The sequence below is a fragment of the Scleropages formosus genome, chromosome 21 (genome assembly GCF_900964775.1).
Source record: "Scleropages formosus chromosome 21, fSclFor1.1, whole genome shotgun sequence".
NCBI classification, from domain to species: Eukaryota; Metazoa; Chordata; class Actinopteri; order Osteoglossiformes; family Osteoglossidae; genus Scleropages; species Scleropages formosus.
This window is the reverse complement of record NC_041826.1, coordinates 16,701,154-16,729,086: the sequence shown is the minus strand read 5'-3', so window position 1 is coordinate 16,729,086 and position 27,933 is coordinate 16,701,154. Positions and strand designations below refer to the sequence as shown.

At 44.2% G+C, this 27,933-nt stretch overlaps 1 protein-coding gene and 1 long non-coding RNA gene across 4 annotated transcripts in view; one reads left to right on the top strand and one right to left on the bottom strand.

Moving 5' to 3' along the window:
- Positions 1–27,933, top strand: part of LOC108920914 (uncharacterized) — a 44,891-nt gene that overhangs the window by 6,383 nt on the left and 10,575 nt on the right. Inside the window, exons 1-2 of one of the 2 annotated variants that reach the window (XR_001965012.2) lie at positions 26,841–27,034; positions 27,228–27,288. This is a non-coding gene — a long non-coding RNA (uncharacterized LOC108920914). Of the gene's footprint in view, positions 1–26,840; positions 27,035–27,227; positions 27,289–27,933 lie in introns of those variants that run through there. The other variant, XR_001965013.2, reaches the window with a different exon arrangement.
- On the bottom strand, positions 276–27,815 carry ntn4 (netrin 4). 2 transcript variants are annotated; one of them, XM_018730002.2, is made up of 10 exons: positions 27,599–27,815; positions 25,152–25,708; positions 19,857–20,129; positions 12,892–13,018; positions 12,439–12,627; positions 7,754–7,967; positions 7,386–7,495; positions 6,300–6,368; positions 3,440–3,613; positions 276–3,132 (listed from the first exon to the last, which is right to left on the bottom strand). In XM_018730002.2, the coding sequence occupies exons 1-10, from the start codon at positions 27,669–27,671 to the stop codon at positions 2,993–2,995; spliced, it is 1,926 nt and encodes a 641-aa protein (XP_018585518.1). In that variant the 5' UTR covers positions 27,672–27,815; the 3' UTR covers positions 276–2,992. The 2 variants fall into 2 exon arrangements, with proteins under 2 accessions (XP_018585518.1, XP_018585519.1); XM_018730003.2 differs by lacking the exon at positions 27,599–27,815 and adding an exon at positions 26,367–26,422.

Below are 27,933 nucleotides of genomic sequence, written 5' to 3'. Positions count from 1 at the left end.
GGTTGTGCAGGTATGCAGCTCAGGCAAATCAAAGTTGTAGTCCTTGGACCAAGAGATTACACTATTTTAAGCTAAAAAGCAGTAACCAGTCCTTACAGGTTTCCCTGAGAATCAGGGTGGTTTAACAGATCACCAGTTCACTTAAAGATTTGACTTTTACTTGTGGTCTAAAAACAGAATTGGACTGAATCAAAATCAGACTGAATCGGACGGAACCAGACCGACTCAAAATGACTGCATTCTTATCAATGCACAGGTATGAGTATTCACTGCTGGTGCTACCTTCCCTTTTGAAAATACCTTTGGACATAATTAAAGTTAGAAAAGAAGGCTGAAAATGACTGGTTTGGCGTCAGTGTTGATTTGTCCATTAGAGCCATTTAACAGTGAAGCCAATTCCCATCTACCTCAGGCAGTTTTGCAGCAGTCTAAGCACGCGAGCGTTCCTAATCTTTTCGGTTAGCAACAGAAGCACCCAACGCACAAACAGCCGCCCCCCAACTCATGCCCTGACATGTCTGTTCCCCGACGCAGCCCCATCCTCAGGCTGCCATCTTGCTTGGGCTGCAGGCTACGGCAGCCGCCGTCCATGCGGGCAGGCCGAAGTAGGAAACAACGGTGCCTGCTACCCCTGACCTTCTCTCTGGGGGTGGTGCTTCGAGTCTGTGGCAACAGAGCAGCCTTGCAGGCTCCAAACCCGCTGACCCACAGAGCACGCACGAGGTAACCACAAGATCAGAGGCATCTTGCATTTTTGGAATACCTCTCACCTTCGCACTCGCGGGAGCTTCCGGGCCTCCTGTACTGAAGGAAAACCTTGTCCTGAAATCCAAGCATTCGTTCCAGGTTAATGTTTGGCGTTCACTTTCTGTAATATTTAATGTGAGCAAAGTGTTTTTGTATGGCTTGCGTTGTATGTGGCTTATTGCTGATGCACTTTCAGCTTATTCCACACAACTTGGTCAAAAGAAGTAAAAGTCCAGATCAGGTACCTCAGGCTTCAGAATGCTTTGGACAGCGGTATTTTTGTTTTAGCAGTTCAAGGTTCTTTATAAAGATTGTTCCATTATAGCGGTGAGAAAGTCTCATGTTTCTTCTGTTGTGCTCCTGTGAAGGACAGTTTATGTGTTTGTTACTGTGGTGCAGTCTTACTCTTTTTGTAGGTGGTAGTTGGCACTTCTGTTTATTTAAATAAAATGTTTAAATGAAGTCCTAGAAATGTCATGTTTACATCTTGCATTATCTTTAGCTTTCTGTTTCCCCTTTCCTGAGAATCATAACCTTCTGGCAATTCAGAGTTACTGCTGCTGCATGTCATATACTAGCTGTGAGGTGTGTCTCAGTCATGATACCGCATTCATATCCATAGCCTGAATATGACATTCACAGAAGCATGTTTTAACCTGAAGGTTTTTTGTGCATTTCAGACCCCCTTTCAACTGTTTTGTCTGTACAAGCACACATTGCAAGAGCTTTACTATTTGTCAGTGACAGTATGCGACAGTATGTTTACAGTAAAACCAAAATGTACCCTCAGTGGTCAGTTGATCTACAGTAATTGTTAAGTTGAGACATTAAGGATATTTTACTTTTCATGCTCCTGCGCTTTCCACCACCACTGAAAGGAAATTCTTGTCCGGAAGAAAATCTTTCCTTAATGTGACACCTTTCATATATTTGATATGACTCATTAAGTCTTTTTATTTTGCAATTTTTGCATTTTTCTTTCATTTGCTTCACACATTCTTGAGAGAAATAGCAAACTGGAAATACCATAAACGCATCAGTGAAAGTTAGAGTATCTTTACTGGCAGAATAACAAAGCTTAATGTTCTGTAAATAAATGTAAGTGATTAACAGCCTCAAGGCCTGTTTTCTCACATTCTATGTCAGATGTTAAGTTCCCTGAAAGAAGTCAAAAGCTTTTTGAACATAAAACCAAGGCATTCCAGTTGGTTGGAACCTAACAGGTACTTCACAGCCCAGTAACTTTCTGTTTTCTGCAGAATGTTCCTATAAACAGTTTAATTAATGTTTTGTAATTAAGACGTGTGTCACTTTACACTTAGAAGTAATACACGTTTAATCTAGCTATTTCTTTTCATTGAGCAATGAAAGCAGTTGCATTCCTTTAACATAAACTGTACAAGTGAAAATGGAAAAATCACTGTCTAGCTTATCCAGCTCTAAAGAACTTCAGCCTTATTTTATTATTACATTATTGTATTTAACGCTGTAGGTTGTCTTCTGGTTTGTAAATAAATCTGGTATAAGCATCAGGATGGGAATTCACCAATGAGAAAGTCAAATCAAGAATATATGGCTTTGTAACCTAGGAAAGGCTCACCAATCTTGCCCTTGTCCTCTGATGTGTGTGTGTGTGTGTGTATATATATATGTGTGTGCGCACATATGTAACATTGTATGTGGGAGTGTGCCTCCAGCAAGCCATGGACTATAGCAAAAAAAAAAAAATGCACACATGGCTCACCTTTCTAATGTAACAGAACTCTCAAAGACACTCCACTTGTAACATCTCCATCCACTTGTACCCATCTGTGATGGGTGAACCACTTCTCATTCAGAGTTCAGAGGTCAGTTTTGTTCGGTTCCTCTCTGGCCGCAAAAGGAGTTTGCCATCAGTCTTGGCTCTCTGTACATCGGTCCATTCTCTGTTCGAGTGTAGGGTCCCTTTCCTGTTCCCTAAAGTGCTTCAAAGAATGTCACTGGGTTTGGGCGCCTGGAACAGATCTCTGTTGCATCCACTTTTTTGTCCACAATGGCCATGCCAAGTTTTGCTACAGCCCTCTGTTATACGTATTCTTGCACTTCTCATTGCCATTCTCCAGAAGTTTTGCTTGGTGAGTAACACTCAATCACTTGCTTTGACACTTCTGACCTCGTGTCCCTGTCCTCAGTGCACAGAAACAAAACTATGGCTGTCGCTCACACGCTCACCCCGTCTTTCTCTCTTACTGCCTCTCGCACAACTCTACCACTTGCAGTCCATTTTCAGGAACTGCAGGACTTTTCGTCCTAGGCTGGCTCTCCAAGGTTTGACAAAACTCTTCATGTTTACCACCAGACGACCCTTCCTATGGTCTTCATACCCAGCTACTAGGTACTCCATTCCTGAGAAGAAAGAGTACACAGAGGAGCTGGAGAATCATGTTTACATGTGCACTGACTCTGCAGTTCACCACATAATACACTTAAAAATACCCTCAGTGCTGATGCATCTCCTGGTTTGTAGCAAAGTACTTTGAGGATGTTAGACTACATCTAATGCAAGAGGTTCTACTAGTTGCCATGGGTTGTAAAGCTTGGTTAAAATTATTCATTCATGAGCAGATCTTTAATTTGTTGACTACATGTCTTGTTTTCTTCATAACTGCTTCTCAGGGATTGACAGCAATGTTATATGACTAACAGACCCTACCTGGGTTGAGGATAGGACAGGTACATCCCCGTGCAGTCCAAGACTCTGGGTACAAAGTGACGCTCCCCCGAAGTATCTTTGTCTTGGTATTCTGGCTCAGGACTTTCTTCACCTTGGCTTCCACCTCTGCATGAGAGCCCTTGTCATGTGCTGAGAGGATCTTCACTTTCAGTACTGCAGCAGGTAAAAACTAAGTCAGATGGGTCATATCAGCATGTCCATTGTTAACACATCAGAAATGTACTGATGGGGAAATACACGATATTATACGATCGATACACTGTTCTGCTGCATGATGGATTCTCTGGACACAGCTGGTATTCTTGCTGCATTGTGCTGGAAAGTTCAGAGACATACGGCTGGAATTTTTCTCCTGCCTCTGGCTGGCACTTTGTTTTGCACTCAGCAAATGAATTTCAGTATCAGACGTGAAAACTGAAAGCTTCGTTGCAGATATTACAAGAGGGATTCAGTTTGCACTAAGCACAGCTGCAGTGGAGATGGATTTATTGAAGATCCAAGCTCTAAAAACCACAGATTTGTAGTTAAAGGTAACAACATTCCTCCATTTTTGTTCCAAAGACACATTCTTCATTAAGGGAAACTAAGAATTGGAAAACAGCTGCACAGATAAACTGCCTTGTGAGCATTACAGTCTTCTTTTCAGCATGGAAGTGGTTTTGCTGCCTTTAAGATTTCATCCCTTTTTGCCCTTATGCCCTAATTGCGTTCTGCTACTAATGATCCTTAACTAGTAAGACTTTTCAGGGCAGCAACCCCTACAGAGGAACATCATTCAGATAGCTAAATGAATCCCAGCACAATTGTGCCTTTTTCCTGCCTTGAAACTCAATGAATGAGCAATCGACTAGCTGAATGAGGAGGCCAGTGCGGTGAGAGATTATTTAGATGACTAGGAGGTTGGACGAAAAGTCTAATGATTTTCTGTGAACTTCTCGCATACCGTAGCCCATGCATGGCATTCTGTCAACATCATTTGCTATGTTGCCACAATGTTTTCGGAGAGGGTGGTGAAAATGTGTTGTGTTTGCTGGCCAGTAGCAGCTCCTGACTTATTACAAGATTAGTCCAGGACTGGAAATGTTCCAAGTGCAATTATCTAGCTGCGTCACCCCACCATGTCTTTTGCACTCATGTCCAAGGTTATGACTCGTTCATCACCAGGCATATGAAAGGTTTGGCTAGCAGCCAGCCTAAAAGAGACCATATCTTTTGAGTAAAAAACTGGATGTTTTGTTACTAGGGAAACTGGATTTTTTTTTTTTTCCCCCCCACTTGTCATATTGAAGACTTCTGTCAAGATCTAAGTCCTGACTCAGTAATTTTGGAATGTTTTGATTCAATAAGTTTTCATTTACACATCATCTGGTCTCTCAGTAGCTAATTTTTCCATATGTCCAAATGGCAAATAATTAATACAATTTATTGTTAATCTGTCCCAATTTTCATATGTTAAGTCTGTGACATCAGGTCAAGGACTGCGACATTTTGACAACAGTGATAAACTGAGACCACATTTGAAAATTGCATCAAGCAGCTGTGTGAAATAAACTGTGGGACATGCTGTGCTTTAGTTTTTTTTATATTTTGCTAATTGTCTTAAAGTCTTTCAATTCATCTTTCTCAGGCCAGTCCATACACACTATCAAGTTTAGTTTATGCAGTCACTACTAAAAATTTATTTGAATATACATGGCCCTGTAGGAAATTTCTGTAAATAAGCTTGCTGTTACCCCGTAGACCCAGTAAGTATAAATCAGAGCAACTACTATACATTTTTAATTTCAACATTTATTTCTAATTTAAAGTAATAGAAAAGGTTAAATATGAAGAATATTTAAATGAAAATTCATTGTTTTTGCCTCTATTCCGAATGCAGACTTAAACCCTCAGATGTAGAATAGTGAGGAAGCTTTTTATATACAGCTCCAGGTCGGCTACTACAACCATGCCCAATTCAAAAAAAAACTTTTGGAATGTGATCGAGTACAAAAAAAGTTAATTATTATTTATTCTACTTTAATGTGTTACACAACTTTTACTTTATGACATAAGGCACTATTTAGGGTGATTTAAGAGGGAACATGAGATGAACTTGGGACAAACTGGAATTTTTCCCCACAAGAAATAATGGAATAAGTAATTCATTATTAAGTTTTCTGATACTCAGTCCATTTTCAGGAACAAAGTAGGACTGGTTAATGAGGGATCAGTGTATATAGTTTTTCTGAAAAATAAATTCATCCACACTGCAGGAGACCTGTGGATACTTGACAGTTGAACTCCAGACTTTCAAGTTAAAACTGATGATTAAAGACTTAATATGACATGTATTAATGTGACACATGCACGTATCTGGCATCGGTGCACTACGGTTTCAGAAGTAATACTTTTTTATTTCTTTTGAATGGAACCATTGTGTCACATGCACACTGAGCATAACTTGAATTTCGTAGTGACTGTACACTGGAGCACCAGGTTAAACCACAGACGCATTGACTGAAACCACTTGTCCCATGCGGGGGTCGCGGCGAACTGGAGCCTAACCCAGAAACACAGGGCGTAAGGCTGGAGGTGGAGGGGACACACCCAGGACGGGACGCCAGTCCATCAAAAGGCACTGCAAGTGGGACATGAACCCCAGACCCACCAGAAAGCAGGACCCGGTTAAACCCACTGCGCCACCACGCTCCCCTTCAGGTTAAACCAAATTAGCACAAATGTTCTGTATAAGGAATACTGAATAAAACATGCAATTTCTCAATACAATGTACCATCCATTGCAATGAACACAGCAGGTTTAACAACTCTAATTCTGTGTCACATACAGAGAACTCACCATATGCATACTTCATAGAACAGAAGAGTTTGGGGCTGCTCAGGACCTGTTCCTTGCATTCACATTTTTCTGCAACGAAAAATAATACATGACAATAAATAGCTCTTCCCCCTGTGCAGTACTTGGCAGTATCTAATTTACAAAGCTCTGACATGAGTACTAAAAGATGAAAAGTGAACAATGTTGTTTTGCTGGGAGAAACACTAGAGTGGGGATGTACACTGTGTTATATTTTGTGATTATTGTTAGAAATGAACTCTGCTCTGCTCAGGTGGAGATGCATTTCACATTACTCAGTGCTTAATAATTACTGGGCAGTGGATGCCAACAGCAATATTTATGCAGTGAGCAATGACCTAGAGATGCGTGCGACATTGGATGGCAGAAACAATTTCTGGTTATACCTGAATCAGCCCTTGAGCATTTCTGACATCCCAACACTCTTTGTCTCAGCACATGTACAGCACTACTTCTGGCATGTTTACTGTATGTACAGTATGACATGCTGTTACATGTGAAATCCCAGGATTCTGCCACCACTCCACCATGGACCTGGCTGGAAGGATAACTGTGGAGTTTGGCGGCCGGGGGGTTTCCAAAAGGTTAAAGATTAATCCACATGATTCATAACCTCCCTGGAAGCAGAAGGTGTAGCTGCAGGGGGTCCAACCTGCCACAACACATTTCACTTTGGAATTCCCAGTATGCTTTGGGACCGCAGGGGGGCGAGAGGGAGTGGGCCCTGGGCCAGGACATGCCTCCCCACTGGGGTTCACCTGTGCGTTGCTAAATCATCCCTCAACCCTGCTAGAGGGGCAATGCAGATAACAATCTTTTTTTTTCCTACTATAACAAATGTAAATTATAATCTGGAGTTCATTTATAAATGTACTGAGTGCCACTGCCTGAGACATGTGAGACTAAACAAAAATATGTTGTATAGAGAAGAATGGTGTGTATGTGTCCATTCTCATAAGCAATGAATAAGGAATGTCAGAAAAGTCACTGGTATCCATTCCTAGTGCTGCACTCAGCTCAGTATATAACCATCCAGGACCCAATTACCCAACTGTGTGCCACTCAAACCTGAGTAGTGCAAGGCGGAGAAGAGCTCGTCGGTCCTAAAGATCTGCCCAGGTTCCGTTCCGTTGTGTCCCAGGTGATAGTCTCCTCGGTAGTACAGGTCTAGGTCTGACCTGAGCAATCACACAGGGAACCACATGCTTTTAACATCACTGTTACTGTCACGGCATTATTTCTTCAATCCCCTAAAAGAAGGAGCGTACTGAATGGAACATGACCAGTGGCCTGCTGTGTCAGGGCAGGGGTTCCTAAATTAGCAACCTGCCAATGTTCACTACATGTGATAGACTGATTTAGTCAACCATTAAAATGCAAAAAAAAAAAAAAAAGGCGATAAGGGCCTTGTGCTGATGCAGCAGTGCCTCACTCACGCGGACATGCAGTCTCCGGTAAAAGGGTCACAGTCGCCTGCGCAGTCGCAAGGCCTGCATCCATACTTTTGGAAGCCCCAGTATCCCACCATGCACCGGTCGCAGTGGGGGCCGCCCACCCCTGGCTTGCAGACACAGTTCCCGTTTCTGGGGTCACAGAGAGCATCTGTGCTCAGGTTGAAAGGTACGGAGCCCACTGGATGGCAGGCACAGGCTAGGAGTAAACAAAGAACAACTTAAGTCATTAACTGTAGAAGTCTGGTCGTGTCCTTTTGTAGAGCAACATACTTTTCCCCTAATTGTACAGAAGTACAATTTGTAATTTGGAGGTTGTGTTCATAGCTGGATTTATCGTGTAACAAATCAGAGTCCCGAAGTGTCTTTTGCTCCATGCTTTAGTCTCTTGAAAACATGTTACTGGTTTCAGTGAGCAGAATGATGACACTGTACTCAAGTATGTTCCAGGAACCTTCCCATGAGTGTCACACTGACCCTTGCACCTCCTCCATTTCGCCATCGGAAAGGCACTCGCCAGAAAGGGATAAAATGAGAAAATGTGGAATCAAACTACATTTCCTGAAGGACTCTTTTGCAGTTACAGTAGGTCACGCTTTTTATGGTTTACAAACCACTGGGAGTACAATGGCTGCTCTGTCATCCAGTTATCTAGAGCAGGTATCGGATCGCCCACACTGGCCTTTCTGTGTTAATCCACCTGCTGATAGCAAGTATTCCAAAGAACCTGTGACCTCGGCAAACGGCTCACAGCAACCGGTGACTTATACTTCACAAAGAGCTGAGAGCCATTTGAAGTAGCAGTGGTACAAAAATCATGTTCATACATTTATTCCTCTCGTAACTACAAAGCTTTTAACCATCCCAATTCTTCAAAGTGGCTTCAGTGGAGAAACATGGATTGGGTTGCTTATTAAAGCCTTTTCATGGATTGGTTATTATTTTTGGGGGTTAGAATAGGTTATGTGTTTAATGTTTAAAGATGGTCCTAAGACCTTCTCAGTACTTCTCAAAACTTAATCCAGACCTCTGACTCACCAAAGTTGTTCTTCTCACCTCTGCTTTCTCCTGAGATATCTGTCACAGGAGATATCCAACTGACTTCTTGGAAACCAAATTATAGGCTTATGTCTGGAACTTCAGACTAGCCTAGGAACTTAACACCAGGTCAGAGATAACACAAGAACTGCCCTTATACGTCATGTTGTTCTGAAAATCAGCATCAGAAATAGAGAAAATTTTGTCAACCCCAGTTTATAACAGCTACACTTTAATACATTCAAGACTTGATTGTTGAAGAAAAGTCTTTTTTTCCCTTGGACTTAAAATGAATTTGGGGAGGTCTTATATGAGTTTAGAAAACGTGAGATCCTTCTTCACATCTAATTATTGTTATTATTATTGTTGCCAATGAGTCTTCCAGCACCTAATCATTGTCCCACTGTTTTAAAAAGGATGTGAACCGTCCCAGATCGGACTTCACGTCTCTGATTCTTTCTGACCCGAAAGCAGAAAACGGGCACACATTATTAACCTCAAATAGCTTTTGCTGTGAACCATTTATATATCACTGCCAAACTGCATAAAAGTTTGTTACTGAAATTACCGGTTACTGATTGCCCTGTTGGCATTGGCTGTCAGCAGTGAAAACTGCCATTTGTAGTTCTCAGCTGGGGAAGAGGGAGCGGTCGAAAGCCAAGGTAAATACTTAGAATATTTGTGGTCTCGATTGTGACTTCATCGTCTCCCACCCTTATCTGCCACCTGGCTGCTTTTGACATCTCCATGGAAATCTGAGACACTCCAGGGGGCACTGCCCTCCTCTGTACTATCTGTGGCCGGCAGTCCAGGCTGTACTCTGCTTCATCTGATATATCCCATCAGACAGACTCTAGACACCAGAAACGTGCTCGCTTCCTCCCTCATATCAACGATCCAGACAGCTCTGCAGACAGCTCTGCCTGTAATTCTGCGCAAGGCCCACAGCACAGTAAACAATAACAGCCTTATGGCTCCCTTGCGACGCGTCGAAGAGCTGCAGCACACGCTAAACTGTGGAGTACACCCACAGAACAAACAAGCAGCAATTCTGAAACCCAACACTGCCATTTTCACTTCACCAATGGATTCAGGCGCTGTAATGATGTTTTTCGTTGATCTTTGATCCCCCCCCCCGTTGGTGTGTGTGCTTTCGTGGTAACTGAAGAAAGTGAGGACAGTTAGGACAAGGTCTCAAAATAAGGATTCCTTCGTGAATCAACCAATGTCCGTACATCTCACCGACACCCAACTCATCTCTACACATAACCAGCGCATATCACTTTGGTCATACTGAATATCACTCCACATCAGTCCAAGTGGACCGATCAGACATTCTTCCCATATCTTACAATCGTCTCTGAAAGGTTCCAGCACCAAATTACATGAACGTGGATATGTAGCCTGTAACGTGTCATCTCCTGAGGATACCAAGAAGTCTGCTCCTGAAATCTCTCTCTCTTTTAAGAAACTTGGTATTCCATCCACTGCAAGGCTGACAGCTGCACAACATCCTTCTAGTATTGATGGAATACCTTCCTGTCATTGCCATGGGGAGTCGTCAAGCAGCTCTGCCTTCAGGAACAGTGACAGACAAGTTTGAGACATGAGGCAGTCCAAGTCAGTTCAGATTGTCATCTGCACACAGTCTGTTCCCCTGAGAGATAAAGTTTTCAGACTTTTATCTAGATGGTACATATGTGAGCTTGTATGGGAAATCTGCAAGTGTAACAATAACAGGTTAATTTTTAGGAAATGTCCAGCATAACTCTGCCATTATTTTCATACCAAAGCAAGGTCCTAGGATTAGAGATGAATCTGTTCTTAATGGGTAATAAATCACAAATTTGAACTCACTACAAAAAATAAGCCTCAATCAATCTAACTCTCTTTTCCTTCAATAAAACACTACTTACTCAAACCTCAGAATTGTCAACACAGTCTGGTATCTGTTAAAGTAAGAAAGAGAATGAGGGAAACACAAGGGCAGCAGAAATAAAGTGTAGCATTGTTATATAAGCTCACTCCTATGGCTCAGTGCCCAGTACTTAGCATTTAATACACACAGTCCACTCAATTAAAGGACACTGAAACAGCTTTGAACTGATTCCTAAATCACTGTACCAGTGACAGCAGAGGACAATGCTGTTGATGCCATTCCCTGAAATATACAAGTCATATAGGAGAAAATGTAAATAAAGCAAAAGACATCACGGGAGGAGAAATGGGAAAACTACTGGACCTTCAGTAAATACTCAAATGTTCAAGAGTACCTGTAGAATTAGATATTTAGTTTTTTTAACACTCATAGATAGACTAAATTATTTTTCAGTTATGCACTCTTAATTTAGCTGATGTCTCTGTGTTAGGCAGCTTACAGTACTAGGTTTGTCTACTAAGCTTGTTTGAATTATTTTACCCATTTATTCAGCTGGGTAATTTTTTATTTTACCAAGGGTATTACAGGAGGGGAAGGGATTCAAACCAAAGACTTCTGGATTACAAGCTAATAGCTATAACTACTACGCCACCTGCTACCAACCTATTTTATGTATTAATTTTTTTAAAATTCATCACTGTTCCATGACTGGCTAGATAACAAGGGGCCTTCTTGCATGTGGTGACACAGATGCAACTTTTTCTCATAAACAGCAGTTGTTGGACATACATGTAAAGAGAAATTTCCTCAGCATTTATTTAATTTGACATTAGACACAGAGCCCTGCTTATAGAAAAAACAGGCAAAAATACCAAATGAGGAAAAAGTAATAAAGTGTAATTTCACTTTTAAGGATTCTTGAAACCTGTTGAATATTTGGTGAAAGGGCAGGGAAACGGAGAGCCCTCACCCCGCTCCGATGCCCTTCCGCTGCACTCCTTCCTGTTCGAGGTTTCTGTCTGATCTGGCACCTCACTTCAGTTTGTGCACATGGACAGGTGCCCGCTGGGACTAGCGCTATCAGGCTTGTCCCGGCTTGCGACCTCAAAGATCCGGCGTTCCAGGGTACTGGACTAGCCTCTGCCAGCATGCTTGTCCTGCAGCCAAGCTGTTCCTATGCCTTTTCCCAAACAGTGTTGGCAAAGGTGCCAGCGATACACATTCATGCTATTGCATCCATCTATTCTTCTCCAACTCAGCGAGCCAGGCTTTCCGTTTCTCTTCTCAAAGTCCAAATAAGCCCTGAACCCATCTGCTTAGAGAGAGATAACAAATGCATTACTAGTAAATAACTACTGGGATGGACTGTTGCCCCATCTTTTCAACACACATACACACACAGAAACCCCTTGTCTCGAGCAGGGTTGCGGCAAACCAGAGCCTAGCCCAGCAACGCAGGGTGTAAGGCTGGAGGGGGAGGGGATACACCCAGGACAGGAGGCCAGTCCATTGCAAGGCACCCCAAGCTGGGATTGAACCCCAGACCCACCAGAGAGCAGGACCTGATCAAACCTGCTGCACCACCGCACCCCCCGACAAAGCACTCTTCCACTTTAGCTGTAAGACCTTATCAGATATTTCTAAAGGGTCATAGTGAAGCAGTTTTTGTATTAATATTGGTTTATTGTTAATAGGTATGTAGTGTGAAAGCTTTTTTTCAGCTCAGGGTGTCAGGTGATGGAGAAATCCTCACGTTTGCATGAATCTGGGGCAGATATGGGCCGCTGGGGGTCCCGGTAGAAGCCGCTCCTGCAGTTTTCGCAGCGAAGACCCTCTGTGTTGTGCTGGCAGTTGTCGCACACGCCGCCACTGCGTTGGCCTGACTCCAGCCAGAGCTCCCAGGAGAAATGGCAGCTCTCTGCGTGCCCGTTGCACTTGCACTCTGCGCATATACACATATCCACAGTCCACTATTTGCACAGACTGAAACACAAAATTATATGAAGACAGAAGTACATAAAGGGCAAGAATATGCAAGTTTGTTAATACAATAGTCAACTGAACTACTTAGAAGTAGAATTAAAAATTTTCAGCGTTTTAACTAATGTGTGTGTCTATACATACTTTTTAGTGCGCTGGAGCAGATGTTTTAGACAAACCCCTTTCTTTGTAAGACATCGGCTTGTCTAACCGTGTCGGTACTTACTCCTGCACTCGTTCGGTGCCCCAGTGATGCCGTTGGCGGCTCGCCAGGGCTGGTCATTGTAGAGCGGGGCGCATCGCTCGCAGTGCTCACCGGCCGTGTTGTGCCTGCAGACGCACTTCCCGTGGACCTGATGCAAACACAGAGGGGGGGGATACAAAGGGGCATTGTGAGAGAGAGAGAGAGAGAGAGAGAGAGAACGACACTTTTGAGGTGGTAGTCACTCTGCTACGGACACTGGGCCCCTGGAAAATGTCAGGGGGGCCTCTGCTTATTGGAGTTCAGGTCGTGTAATTGCCTAGTTTGGATTGATTGTCTGACAATTACTGGAAATAAGCAACGGCTTCTGTTAGAGATAACTTTATTAAATCGTTGAGGATAAAATATACAAATTTGAATGCTGTCCCTTGGAAAGGGGAGGGCCATGCACAGGTATAAATAAATAAATAAATACCTACACCAACAAAAAGACACCCTGCTGTACACTGGTATAAAGTGTAAGAGTCAAAATGACACGCAGCTCCTTCACACTCAGAGGGTTTTAGCCTATAATTAACAGACTGCACACTGCTCACTAACAAACATTGTTGCCATGCTCAAAAACGTTTTAAAGCCATGTTAGGTTAATTACATATTTAAGAAAGGGTGGTGAAGCTGCAATCCAAATACGGTATTTTACTTAACAAGTACATGTATTATATTCATTGTATCAGCACATTAACAAGGCAAAGCCCTTAATTTTACATACATTTTTTTGTCCAAGCTATTTTTCCACAGGAAAAATCCCCCCCAGAATCAACTACCTGCATTTAGAAGTTCTCGCACGATTGAAGAAAAAAAAAAAAAAAAAACCCTCTCTCTAAAATTAATTACAGAATCAATCTGATTGGTAAAACGTACTGATCTGGTAACACATGCCAGTGCACTTAGTAATGTCATACTTTGTAAATCTCTGCCTACTATCATTGCAGTATAGATGTAACTCGTTCTGCAAAGTGTTCTGTTTATCTTTATTTGTAATGCTTTCTTTTTGTAGTCGGTTAGCTGAGATGGCTGAAATCCGAGTCCTTGTATGGGTGAAATATTTTTGGTTAGCTTATGATCTAACTGCAGCTTTCTACTTTATGAATGTCTATATAGAACCTGAATGGCCATTTTTCATAAAACTGTAGCAACCCTATATTGCTAAATCACAAAAATATAAAATGATTTATGTCTCTAGCTACAATATAGAGTAGCTCTCTTTTTTTATTTAAATTCAGTAAAAATGTTTGGGGGGGGCTGGGTTTGGCCAGGTCCTGCTCTCTGGTGGGTCTTAAATTTGGTATTATGTAGACCACAATTAGTGGGGCGTGGTGGTGCAGTGGATTGGACCAGGTCCTGCTCTCTGGTGGGTCTGGGGTTCAAGTCCTGCTTGGGGTGCCTTGTGATGGACTGGTGTCCCATCCTGGGTGTGTCCCCTCCAGCCCTGTGCCGCTGGGTTAGGCTCTGGCTCGCTGTGACCCCACTCGGGACGAGCGGCTTCAGCCAATGTGTGTAAAGTGTTTTTAGTGTGTATTTTGATTTAAATTTATACCTGTTTATTTATCAGAGACTTTTCTCTAAAGTGAACAAAAGTTCATTTCATCACCAGACAGCAAGACACAGATGCAGACACACAATTCAAGTAGTCTAGTCACTTAGTCCAAAACCACCGTTTTGCCAACAATCATTACACGTGTAGCCACATTATATAATTAAAGTAAATTTTTTTTTTTTAAAATGCACATGATATGAAAGTTTCAGGAGCAGATGGGAGATCAGGAGAGAAGTGGGTCCGAAAGATGTTTTGGAACCTTTAAAAAATGTTGAGTGGGATTCAGCAGTTCTGAGTGAGAGCAAGAGCTCATTCCAACACAGGAGAGCCAGAACCGTGAAACTATGGTTTTCGTTTCCATACAGTTAAGATGCAAAACATGGTAACACTATGAAATTGCTGCCGTTACGTGCCATCAAGTCAATGTTGACTTTTGGAAACCACATCAATAGAGTGACTGAGTCCATCTATCGGGCTGCTGATGTAGCAACCACTACCAATTTTGGTACCGGACATGGATACCGGTTCCAATATTGCCATAACTATTTCCCATTCTGGGCAGTTGGGTTTCCATTACCCTCCTTGCACAAGAACAGACAGGCTAATTGAAGCAGGTTTTATTGACTTAGCTGTGTACTGAACTTAAAGTATACACTAGGTAATTCCACTAATTGTAGGTGAAAAATATGGTTTTCATAGACAGTGGAGCATGTTGCAGGAAAGCAAGGCATCCTCATGCCTACAGTGTATTTGGCAGCAAAGCATTTGTTTTGCACAGTGTGTTTTGAAGCTCACAGCAGCTAAACTAGGTTGGGGTGGCGCTGGAATCTCCTGCAGAATGCTGTAATACTCCTCCTGTCAGGACAGATCAAGGGGCAGTAGGGTCACTTGGAGCACACACCCTTTGCATGAAGTCTTCCATTAAAAGTTCCTTCCTCATGCCAAGGCTACCCTGTGCGGTGAGGTGAAACCATGCAAAACTCAAAAAAAACCTTGAAAATTTGGAAGCTTCAGGGGCCCTTGTCCCACAAATCACAGAAGAGGGGCGATAAATGAGAGACTAATCTCCGTCCCAGTCACAGCAAACAGATGGGAGAACAGTGCATTCCTTCCCATGCTGACCCTAGCAAGGGTCACTCGTTGCAGTGAAGAAATGTGCCACTCGGGTGGAAAAAGCACTTGCCGTATTAAATAAAGCTGCATGGAGAGGACTGCTAAGAGTACTGAACTCTGACATACTTGAGTCCAGGCAAAGCCACAAGTACACTTACAGATTCATGTAAATTGATTAAGAAGCTTGCTAAAAAACATACATACATTTAGCAGACAGTTTTCTGCAAAGCGACTTCCAACAAACTCTATGTAGTGTTATCAGCCCACACACGTTATTCACCGCGGTGACTTACACTGCTAGATACACTAATTACACTGGGTCACTCATCCATACATCAGTGGAACACACACACACACACACACACACACACACACACACACACACTATGGGAGAACCTGAATGGCATGTCTTTGGACTGTGGGAGGAAACCAGAGCACCTGGAGGAAACCCACGCTCGAACCCACGCCCACCCAGGCGCTGTGAAACAGCACTACTCGCTGTGCCACCGTGCCGCCGTAAATACAAATAATAATTTCAATATCTCACAAACGTGGACTGGACTCAACCCCTCTTTTCCCACATAATACAGTTATACGAGTTTTGTTGTACAAGGGAGGATCAACGTTCGGGAGAATGTGGTCACTGACAGCCATGGTAATAGTGACATTCAGCGGACTGCAATGTCTCCACTGGACTTCTGAGTCAAATCAGCAAACTCTAAAAGAAAAATCAAGGGAAGGGGCTCTTCAGCGGGAGTTGTCTGTGGGGGGCAGTGGGGGGCCCTGGCAGCTGTAAGCGCGAATGCGGAAACCCTCTCTGCCAGGCTCCCCCGCAGGTTCCAGAGCAGTTCAAAATATGCAAACAATCAAAAGCAAAACGTGTGACTCCATACAAACAGCAGACTCGTGCAGCATTCTGGTGCACGGCTGTAAAAAAAATTGATGTCCGTGCACAAATTGGATGGCCTCCATGGAAAGTTTCCCTCAATTATCCCGCTGGCTTCGAGTCTGAATTTTTTGAGTGTAATCTCTAATTACTGTTGATGCTTCAGTGACTGTGGGTAGAGGGGTCAGGGTGTTGGTGGTGGGGGTGGGGTTTTGTGTGTTGTGCTCTGGAATCCGACCGAGCTGTCAGGGATGTTTCAGAGTTTCTCTGACATTTTCCGTCATTGCCCACATGTAAATATTCCTCGGGGCTTTGAAAGCCGAGCCGGTTGCAGGCCATTAATAGGGGCTGTGCCAGGAAAAGCCAGCTGGCGACATGTCGTGAGGAAGGCCTCTTGCCCGATTCCGCTCTGGCCTGACAACAACACAGTCCTCGAGGCAGGGCACGAAGTTGCTCGGCTTCCTGTCACGCTCTTTCGCGGTTCCAGCTCCTCCTCGGCTCATTGAAGAAAAACAATCTGCTGTGTTCCGCTCAAAGATGTCAGACCTCACCTGTTACATAAAGTGCACGAGCATCTCAGATCAGACATTTAAGACGGAGAGCAAAAACATACTATTTGATGAAAAACATCATCTCGGACTACTGGTATTTTTGGTTGGAAAAAAAAAAAAGAAAAACCGGAAGTATATATATTATTGTGTTTCTGTTTGGGGGGGCGCGGTGGCGCAGTGGGTTGAACCGCAGTCCTACTCTCCGGTGGGTCTGGGGTTCGAGTCCCGCTTGGGGTGCCTTGCGACGGACTGGCGTCCCGTCCTGGGTGTGTCCCCTCTCCCTCCGGCCTTGCGCCCTGTGTTACCGGGTAGGCTCCGGTTCCCCGCAACCCCGTATGGGACAAGCGGTTCTGAAAATGTGTGTGTGTGTGTGTGTGTGTGTGTGTGTGTTTCTGTTTGCTGTGGTGGAAATTAACTTTGTAATAATAATACTAAAGAATGTATAATCTATAAATGTAAAAATGGATAAAATACAAAGAAAAAAAAAAAACCACACACATTGTCTGAAGCTGCTTGTTCCAAGCCGGATCGCGGCGAGCTGGAGCCCTGCCCGGCAACACAGAGCGCAAGGGTGGAGGGGAAGGGGACGCACCCAGGACGGGACGCCAGTCCATCACAAGGCACCCCAAGCGGGACTCGAGCCCCAGACCCACCGGAGAGGAGGCCCTGCCAAACCCGCTGCGCCACTGCACCCCCCTTCTACAAAAAACAATACAATCATATTTGTATTTTTCATATACTGTTTTGCCAGTCACTCTAAAGCCAGGCTGAGTGAGTGTATTAAAGGGCAACCAACAAACCGGCAGCACGTATGTGATAAACGTGGGCCGCGATTTCACCACAAACTAATGTTTTGTTTACAGAGCAGCGATTCCGCCACATGCCCTCCATCTTAACGTCTCGCAACTTTAATCTGTTGGCACATCGTTGTACCGATGTCATTGTTTGGGTTTTCAAAGTATTGCAGTCCCGGGGCAAATAAGAAAAAAAAAAAAAAAAAAAAGACAGCCAGCACACAGAATGCCAATCCAGATAAGACGAACGCCCTTACATAACCTTCCAGGCTGGATGCTTTCTTGTACACGTTCATTATGCACCTTCATGTGCTCATTTCACGAAGGAGGGCTGTCATTTACCTCCTTATACTAAGACATGGCACACTTGATAACAGTGCATTAAAGAAAAAGAGGCAGACTGTCTAAGATACAGCATCCTAACCCACAGATATATGAGGGAGGGTACCTAAAGCAAGGAGTGCCTACTGTATGCAGAGCCTGAGCAGAGGAACGCTGCTTCTCAGCTGTCTCTCAGCCTCCTCACTACATCATGAGTCAGCTAGTCTTATTTAGGTCCCGTGGAAACCACATTATTATAATAATTTGCCAAAGTGCTCATTATATACACTGTATTATTATGGCCCAAGGGCAGAAACAGGAGTCATAAAGACTTCTCTGTCTTTCAGCATCCTTCACGCATGTGAAGCAGGTAATCTTACGGCTAATAACACAAGCTTGTAACCTGAAGGTTGTTGGTTCAGCTCCCGGTAGCGTCCACGAAAAGACGTGCACAATCTGAACTGCTTGAATGTGCAGTGACTGAGGACAGGGAGCGACGGTCTCTTTCTCCGGGACAGGGAGCAGCACTCCTTCATTCTGGACGGAAGAAGCAGCAGTCCCTAATTCTGCAGGGCAGGGAGGTGAAGTAACTCCGATCTCCGATCCCGCTTCCTCCTTTCTGATGGCTCCCTTTGTGCCCGGCCAAGATTAAAGGCTATTGACTGTAAACAGGGAGGCATTTACGCTTCTAGTTTCTGGGATGAAATACAGGAAGTGCAAAAGTGTACTTGTAAAAAAAGTCAACCGATGTCTGGAGGAAACGCAAAGGCACTTTCCATTCTTCTTGCCTGGAGATTGTGGGGCAATCAGGGACCAGAGCGTGACCGTTTGTTCGCGTTGTGCTGATAGGCGTTGTACTCGAGAATGCTGCACTTATCTAACATCTAAAAACTCTTTGACACATCTATTCACGAAGGTTGCCCCACCTCCAGACACACCCCCCCCCCCCCCCCCCACGCACAACCTCAACAGGGAATATAAACAAAATAAAATCTCATCTTGAGTTCTAATCTGGAAAACAGCTAGTGTTTATCAGCCACAGGAACATTTAGACAAAACCACAGACGAGCATTCGGTGGAATCTTGAAAGTGAAAACGACACCCTACGGGTTAATATGTGAAAACGCAAAAAGCACACATATACAAGCGGGTGTGAGTATGCACTCGCTGCAAACGCACGTATTCCAAAATCGCACAAAACTGAATAACGCAGGTAAACGTGTGCACGCGCAGCCCCCTGGATACTACCCACATTCTGCACTTTTGGCAGATCCTGAAGCATCCGCAGCATGCTAGACTAGAATCAACAACCTTCGGGGTTGCGTCTGGTAGGGATGCGATTGCCCCAGACTGGTACAGCCCATGATTAAGAAAACATGACAAACAACACAGACAGGTGAGGCAAAGCTCTCTGATGCAATTTGAAATGGCGAAATGTTATTTCTTTTTCATGTGTCGTTGTTTACGCCTTTATTTCTGTCCGCCTGTATGTCTGGGCAAGACGATGGGTCTGTTGGGGCTCTAGAAAAGATACCTTATTTCACCAGTGCTTTTGTGTTCCTTTGACCTGGCTCCTACACCCCTCACGCACACACTAGTCTGGTCTAAGGCAGAGATTTTTGACGTTACCCTCAGTTTGGACAGTGGATTGTGGGATTTTGGGTGACACGGTAGAGTACCAGTTTGGGTACAGAGGTTTCAAGCACAGTGGTCGGGGTTTTACTCACCACATGGTTAGTCCTCTCATGTACAGGCTGGTAGCCAGAGGTGGGCACACAGTGCTCAGCATGCCCATTGCACAAGCAGCTGCCCTTGACGATAAAGTCATAGATGGCGAAGTACGCTGTAAGGTGGGGCTGGGCTCCGCGGTCCTTGGCCTGGCAGAGGCATGCCTGCTGCTCCAATAGTCGCAGGCGCAGGTTGGTGACCCGTAGCTGCTTCTGACCTTTCTCGCCGAAGGGGTCCAAAGACTGCCAGGGCGGGAGAGCTCGGTAGATCACCTGCAAGGGGTGTAGACGGAAGAGGCTCGAGAAAAAGTTCAAACGCATCTGGGAGGGCAGAGGGGGAAGGGGTCATGTTCCTTCCACATCTGGTCACTTCAAGCAAGTGATTATGGGTGGCTCAGAGCAAACGTGAGAGCGGTGTCTCCATTAATGCAGTCATCACAGGATGGAAGATTTGCACACGAGGAACAGCATGCGTGCAAGGAGCGCGGCACGCTTCCCCACTGTGAAAGTGAGCTTTTCTGACACCAGACCTTTTTTCACATACACGTGGAGGTAAGGGGTTCAGGAGGCTCCTGGCTGTGCTTCCTGTACCGTTAAAAACTGGCTTAGTATGGCTGCGGCTTGGCTTTTCTCTAGGTTAAAAATGGAAACGGCTGTCTGCAAATCATGCTCCAAAGCCTTGCAGCTGGTGCCATTAATTTAGCACTATGAAATATTCAGTCTATTACATAAAGCAGCTGCTGGAAGTAATACTACTGCTACTGCCATTTTTGCTGCCGATCCAGCTTTTTTACAACAACACGCTCCCAACACATTACTGTCTTCAGCTTCGGATCCATCAGCACGACAGCATTTACTATTTCTACTCTACACATCCTACTTTCAATGAATACGAGTTGAATGCTTGCTGCATGGGCTAGGAATTTTCCTTCTGTACTTTAAGTAGGGTGTCATATTTATGGCTGTCATTGAACAATAGGGGCGGCAGAAAAAAAATGACCGAAGCACAACGATTTACCGTCTGTTACTCTGGTTAGCGCATGATGGAAAAATCCATCCCACAACAACACGCGACTCTCCCTGGCCACAGATCCCATGGCAGAGAGAGAGATGGCAGTGCTTGAAGCCTGGGCCATGTGGGAAAGGGAAGGCACTATTAATTTCCCCTGCTGCTGGATAGAGGTCACGGGGTCGCTGCTTTGTGTTCTGCAATTAAGGCTACATAACAAATAGAGCACGGGGCATGGGGATACTTGAGAAAATCAGGAGACAAAGAGCAGACAAGGGATCCAGGCAGACATAACTCTGCAGGAAACAAAGGTGTCCTCAGTGGGGGGAGGTAATGGGCCAGTGTGTAGTATGAGTTTCGCCATTGTTACCAATTCGAGAATAAAAAAAAAACTCTGTAAATGCGCACAAGGGACCTCCTCCGCTGTTGCTGATGCCCTGATCGAACACGGGATTTCCTGGGACACAGCAGCTGGTGGAAAAGGAGAGACGAGCACACATGCCTACATGTGCGCATCCTCCTGCATACATCTCACCATAGAAAGTCATTCCTGTGCTTGTCTGACACCATTTGACATTCACCTTTCCTTATAATAGAACATATAAAACTTCATGCAGCATATGTTACCGGTCTGCTCATCCAGTCTTTGGAAAAGCCAGCTGCACAAATTGGAACGTCACACATCTGTTCTCAGAAAAATTAACCGGTCAGATCACATGCTGTATAGTGTCATTTTGTAGGCAGTATTCATGTATTCATTTAATGTAATCTTACAAAAAGAGCTCATTCATTTTGCGTGCACGTGAATGCTGACGGACTGAGCTCGCAGATGGAGGATCGAAATCCATCGGTGAAAGTGAATTTCCTTCACAGACAGGCGGAGACCCAGACGGCGAGAGACTGTCTGGACAAAGGATCTTTAAGGGGGTCAGGCTTTTTCCACCAACACGCTCTCTTGTGCCCTCACAATTCATTACTTCTGAATAAATTATTCAAGAAACTGAGGCCAACAAGACAGTGTCGCATCACAATAAAGCAGATCAGCAACCACACATAAGAGAAAAAAGAAAAAGGAATATTAATCCCAACCAAAATTCACCTGCTACACATACTCTGTTTCCATGGTTACGCATTCTTAAACATTTATTCTTTGGCTGTGCCTGTGACAGAGCTGTTTTTGCCCATTTCATGTGTGTTTTAGTGGAGCACAGTTAGCTTTCGGTACAACAGATTACACATTTTAATGTTTTTCAGGAAAAAAAAAAAAAACGAGAACCAGGGGTCTGTATGACTGGAAGTTACAAGGCCTTTCCTACTTTCTCCACATGGCAGCTTAGGATCATCTGACTGACTGCAAAAGCCTGCTGTTTGAGATACAATAGTTAATTACTGTAAGCAGAAACAACAAGCTGTTAATAATGCACGTGACTCATCTTCAACAGCCTGGATGCTTGGAAGGCCAACCTTCAGGCCAAGCATTTCTCTGTTGCTCAGCTTCAAAGATGTACTTTATGATTAAAGATCGTAGACGGTTTATAACAGAATACTAAGAAATTCTCTTTTTTCCCCCAAATTATAATACTTAGATGAAAGTACTTTAGTAAGACAGTTTAAATCATCCTTTTAGTCTCTCTGAAAACATGTGCTTGATATTTTTGTTCTTTATTTGCTGCACTGAAGCCAAATGAGCATGTATGTGAGACCTGCCTTCCAGTCCCTGCCAGCCGTCCACCCCAGAGACATTTCAGAGTAAGATATTATGATCTACCATTAACTGAGTTACGTGGCTCTCAGCCATCGCCCACTCGTCACGTTTGTCCCCTGCATCACAGTATGTTGCAGCAGTCAGAAGTTTCTGCAAGAAAACATATAGGGATTAACCCAGGTGAGATGTGGTGACTAAACCGTTTCAAGAGGTGTGGCTCCACGGAGACTCACAGAGACAGTGAAATTCATTGGGATATAAAAGGTCTTTCAGCTCAGAAAGAATTAAAATGCATTCATTCATTCATTCATTTATTCATTATCAACACGATTTTGTCCAGTGCAGGGTTGCAATGGTCCAGAGCCTATCCTAGAATCATAGGTCATGAGGCACGGTACATTCCGAATGAGACACCAGTAAATCACACACGATCTTTAACTAACATATTCACATACTGTGGGCAATTCAGAGTCACCAATTCAGCTGAAACACATCTTTGGACTGAAGAAACCGGAACACCTGGAGGACACCCACACAAACAGGGAAGGTTATGCAAACTATACAATTAAAATTACCTTTGAATAATGCTGTACGCTTAAAACTCCACTTAAAAAAAAGAGAGCATTTGAAATACTGACATGTCAGAGTTGAAAAATGATAGATCCATATCGATGAACTCACCAAAAAGAGGTACGCTTGGTGGCTCGACATGAAGCGGACTAATGCTATTCTACAGTAAAGTGAAAGTATATTGAATAAACATGCAAACACCTAGAAATGTGAGCAAACAGAAGCTTATCACAACGCTTTAGTAAAAAGAAAAGAGTAGATTTAAGCTTTGGAAACCATTGTATCAGTCTTGGGAGGGAGTCCTGTAGCACCAGACTGGGGTAATAAGAGCATGTAGGGACAGATTGTGTGAACCCTAGGGGCTCTGTTACACTTTCTCTCCACTTACCAGGTGAAACTACTGAGGTCTCTTCAGAGTAACACTTATCCCCTCAACACTGACTCCCACACTCCACATCAAAGCCCAGAAAGCTCTACACAATTGTCAGTTTAAGCCTTCTCAAACTCCTGTCATAACGTGAGGCTACCGCCAAACACGGACCTCAATTGAAACTCCGGATACATAAAACCAGGATAATAATCTGTTCTTTCATAGAGACTTGGACACCACCACTCTACACTTTTTTCCCCCCCACACATAAAAAAAAAAAACCACAGTCGGTGACAAGCTAAATTTTAAATGCCTAAATTGAAAAATTTTTTGTTGTAGTTTCCGTACAAGGCGTAGATACTGTGTGTCAAATAACTTTATTATGCAATTTAACAAAATTTATAGTATTTATATTAGATAAAATATATATTAATAATTTTGCAAATGTTCGTATGGACCACATTACATAGTGTAGCATGCTGGGAAAGCTGGTAGTAGTAGTTAGAGCTGCTGCCTTTGGAACTAAAGGTTGCAGGTTCGAGCTCTTGTTGTAGTACCGCTGAGCAAGGAACTTACTGTAAAACTGCTGCAGTAACATTTCCTAGCTATATAAAGAGGTAAACAATTGTAGGTAGACTAACACTGTAAGTTGCTTTGGAGAAAAGTGTCAGCTAAATGAATAAATGTAGGCCTTGGGCCTCATGCTGGACACCCCTAATGTACAGAAAATTTCCTTGGGAACATTTTGCAGGGCTGAATTTAAATTAACACTCCCTTTTATGATCCTTTGTCCCAAGGAAGGGACACACACGTTGACTAAAGCCACTTGTCCCGAGCAGGGTCACCACAAGCCGGAGCCTAGCAACACAGGGCACGGGGCTGAGGGGACACGCCCTGGACGGGACATCAGTCTGTTGCAAGGCACCCCATTCAGTACTCGAACCCCAGACCCACCAGAAAGCAGGCACAGGCCAAACCTGCTGCACCACCACACCCCCCGAGGAAAGTAGTGCAACTTATTTTGAAATAAGTGAGCCCAGTCTCTGAAGAGGAAGAACACCTTCTGATGCTGACACTCAACAGGGTTGAGGGCTGGTGCCATACACTCTGCTCTCATCCTCAGTCTCTCAGGGTCTGTAGGGCACAGTTGCAAGGTGTGCTGTATAGTCTGCATTTCTTTCCTTCAACGTTGTGCTAAACAGCATGTGTGGAGGTCAGCGTATCTCAGTGGTTTCAATACCATCTGATAATGCTGGGCTGTGTAAGAATTCCATTCTGGAACTACAACAACTTACCATCAACCAACACAGAATTTTTATTCCAGTGTCTCTAATGCCACAGGAACAACATTTTAAATGGAGAATGTTACTGTGATGATCTAACAAAGTTAGACCAGAAAGCAAAGCCAGTAACAGGAACTACTGATGCTTTATGGCTGACCTGTATCAGGAGCAGTCAATGTTCACCGCACTCTTGAACTTCAATTTAACTTCAGTTTGGCCAATTTACCGGTCCAAATCATACAAAACAATCATTACTCAGTTTACCCTTATGTGAACACTATCATCACTGAGGTTATTTTGTGGACACTAAGGAGACAACAGATGGATATGAGGGGGAGGTCATTCCCAGCCCTCTTACCTCTCCTCGTGTGCAGGGTAATGGAGCCGAGTACTTGGAGGTGCACGCTGCCCCATCTGTCCCCAGGGCCCCCTCCTCCAGGCCAAATGCCTTGCTGCAGTTGCTTGCAAAGTACTTGAGGACTGTCCAGGTGTGTCCGAAGTCCTGTGAACGCTCCAGCACCATGGCAGCAGGCCGCGGTGATCGGAATACCACGATCAGATGTGTGACGAGAAACACTGTCTCCAGGTCCAGCTGGATGGCCTCAGCCTTTGCGCCCTGTGCCGACTGCCACCATGTTCCTGGGTGGCGGAAGGATGAGTCAGTCATGGCTAAAGCCAGGTGGGCCTGCTGGGGGTTTGCAGCGTTGCACTTTCCACACTTGAGCGGTGAGCAGAACCCCGCACCAGCGGTGACCAGTGAGTCCGAGTAGGAGCAGAATGGCTCGGTGGAGTTGTAGCCGCACACCGACTGCGTGAGCATCCTTCGGCCAAGCGCCAGGTTCCCCATGCGAGGGTTACACGCCCGGCTGTCGCAGCGGGCTGCCACTCCCGTGCCTGTGACCACATTTCTCACACCTAAAGCAAAAACACACAGAGAATGTTCATAGTGGATGAGAGTGAAGACTGAAGGACAGCAACTATGGGGTGTCACGGTTAAAGAATAGGTCTCAGTTCCACTGACTTCCAAGTACATTTACTTTTATTTATTTACATTTATTTATTTAGCAGATGCTTTTCTCCAAAGCGACCTCCAACGAACTCTATGTAGTGTTATCAGCCCACACACCTTATTCACTGCTAGATACACTGCTTACACTGGGTCACTCATCCGTACATCAGTGGAACACACTCTCTCTGTCGCTCACACACTATAGTAAGGCTCTAATTGTTTTTAGTTTTGCTGATTAACTGACGCTATTTATGCAGAATTGTATTTTGCTCCGGCTACTGAGGTTATGTACTCTTTAACAGGCATCCTTTAAATTTGACTTTAACTCTCATTTTACCTACTGCCCTACTCAACCCTTGACAAGAGTAATGAGCTGTACAGTAATAATTGCATTCATCTGAATAAGTTTTAATGTGCAAATAAAATTAACTAGGTGACGAATGATTAGTTCTAAGAGTTTGTGTTGCTGGGATGAATTAACAAAACGGGGATGGTTTAAAGTTCGGAGTGAGACTTACGAATGTGAATTTTTTAAATTCTGGGTGAGACTCAGTTATTACATACCTACACAACACACTCATTTGTTTCAGTCAGATCCTGCCATGAGGTAACTACGGGTAGTGTACCTGGGACTGGGGAATCAAATAAGACATGTTATTGATGACAAGGATCTAAGGCTGAATAAAGGAAGCATGGTGCAAGTTTTATCACAAGTTCAAATAACTGATTTTAGTAATAAATACTATCCCTTGTCTAAAGCGACTTACAGTTTTGGGTATTTTACCAATTTACAGAGTAGGGTATTCTTGCTGTATAGATTTGGGGTAGGGACCTTACTCAGGTGGACTACACAGCAGCAAGAGGGACTGGATCCCACAATCTACAGTTATCAGGCAACAACCCTACTACTGCTCTGAAAAGGGACGTTAATTGTTACAGCGCAAACGTCTATATTTGAATCTATGTGTGTATATATTATATATACATACACACTTTTTTAATCTCCATGCCTTATGTCAAACTGCCGCATCCCACGGCGTGAGGCGGACGGAGACTCAAACTCGCGACACATCGGATCCCGCGCCGCGCGAGGCAGAACGTCCTCGAGCCACCGATGACACCTTTACAGCCCTCGCGCCCGCGTAACACCGACGAGCGAAGTCTGGGCTTTTTTTTTTCCTGACGCGAAACGCATTAGATACGCGCCGTAGCAGAACTTAAATACCAACACTGTAAGTTCACCTGAGACCCCTTTCATTTGTTGTCGAACACTAAGAAAATATAAAGTGGTCCCCAGACGCGGCTGTGTGTGTGTGAGAAAGAAAGAAAACGACGTACAGAGAAACACTGACTGTCGTAGTTATTGAAAAGATGAAACAGGTAAAAGCCAGAAATCAAATGCCTTTTTTTTTTTTTTTTTACCAGGGTAAGAAACAGCAGGCTGACTGAAAACAGACGACCTAAGACAGCAGACGACGAACACGAGGTACTTGTGGTTCTGCACGCCGGTGTTGTGTCTGGAAGCTCATCTTTGTTTGTTGTTCGGGCTCGCGCTGCTCGACATCTCTCGTATCGCATTAGCAGCGCGGTGGCGAGACGACCTGTCCTGTCAGCGGGGTCCAAAATCTTACCAATATTACTCATTCATTGCAGTTACACATATTGGAGGGGGCTCATTTGGGCTTGTCCGGACATTCTGGGGGCACTCGCCCCCCCCACCGTCAACGCGTATCTGTTACAGCGCATTCAGTCGCAGCGCGCAGTTAACTGCGCCATTTAACGGGCGAAACACTGACCTGCGCGCACGCAGTTCGACGAATGCGGTCCGCGCAGGACCTCCAGGGTAAATAACCACAGCAACCACCTCATCTCCGCTCGGGACGTCTTCACACAGTCGCTGGACACCAGGTTCGCGGTTAATGATCTGAAGCGTCCCAAAGCAAAGCGCTTTTTCGGGCTTGATCGCAGGAAAACCGTTCTTTTTGCGAAACGCCCGGTGCCAGGAAAGTTTTCACCGCCGCAAATGAAATCTGAAGTCGTCCCATTCAGCGTGTTTATTCCCAACAGCAACAACCGGCGGCGGGAGCGAAAAAAATAATAAGGAACAAAAAAACGCACAGTTTTGACAGGC

Excerpts from the sequence above, each read along its gene's own strand:
- ntn4 (XM_018730002.2), bottom strand. The coding sequence starts at position 27,671 with ATGAGGTGGTTGCTGTGGTTATTTACCCTGGAGGTCCTGCGCGGACCG. Across the intron at positions 20,130-25,151 it reads TACCCTGCACACGAGGAGAG|GTGATCTACCGAGCTCTCCC; the intron begins GTAAGAGGGCTG and ends CACCCCTTGCAG. Across the intron at positions 7,496-7,753 it reads ACCGGAGACTGCATGTCCGC|GTCAGACCTAGACCTGTACT; the intron begins GTGAGTGAGGCA and ends GTGATTGCTCAG.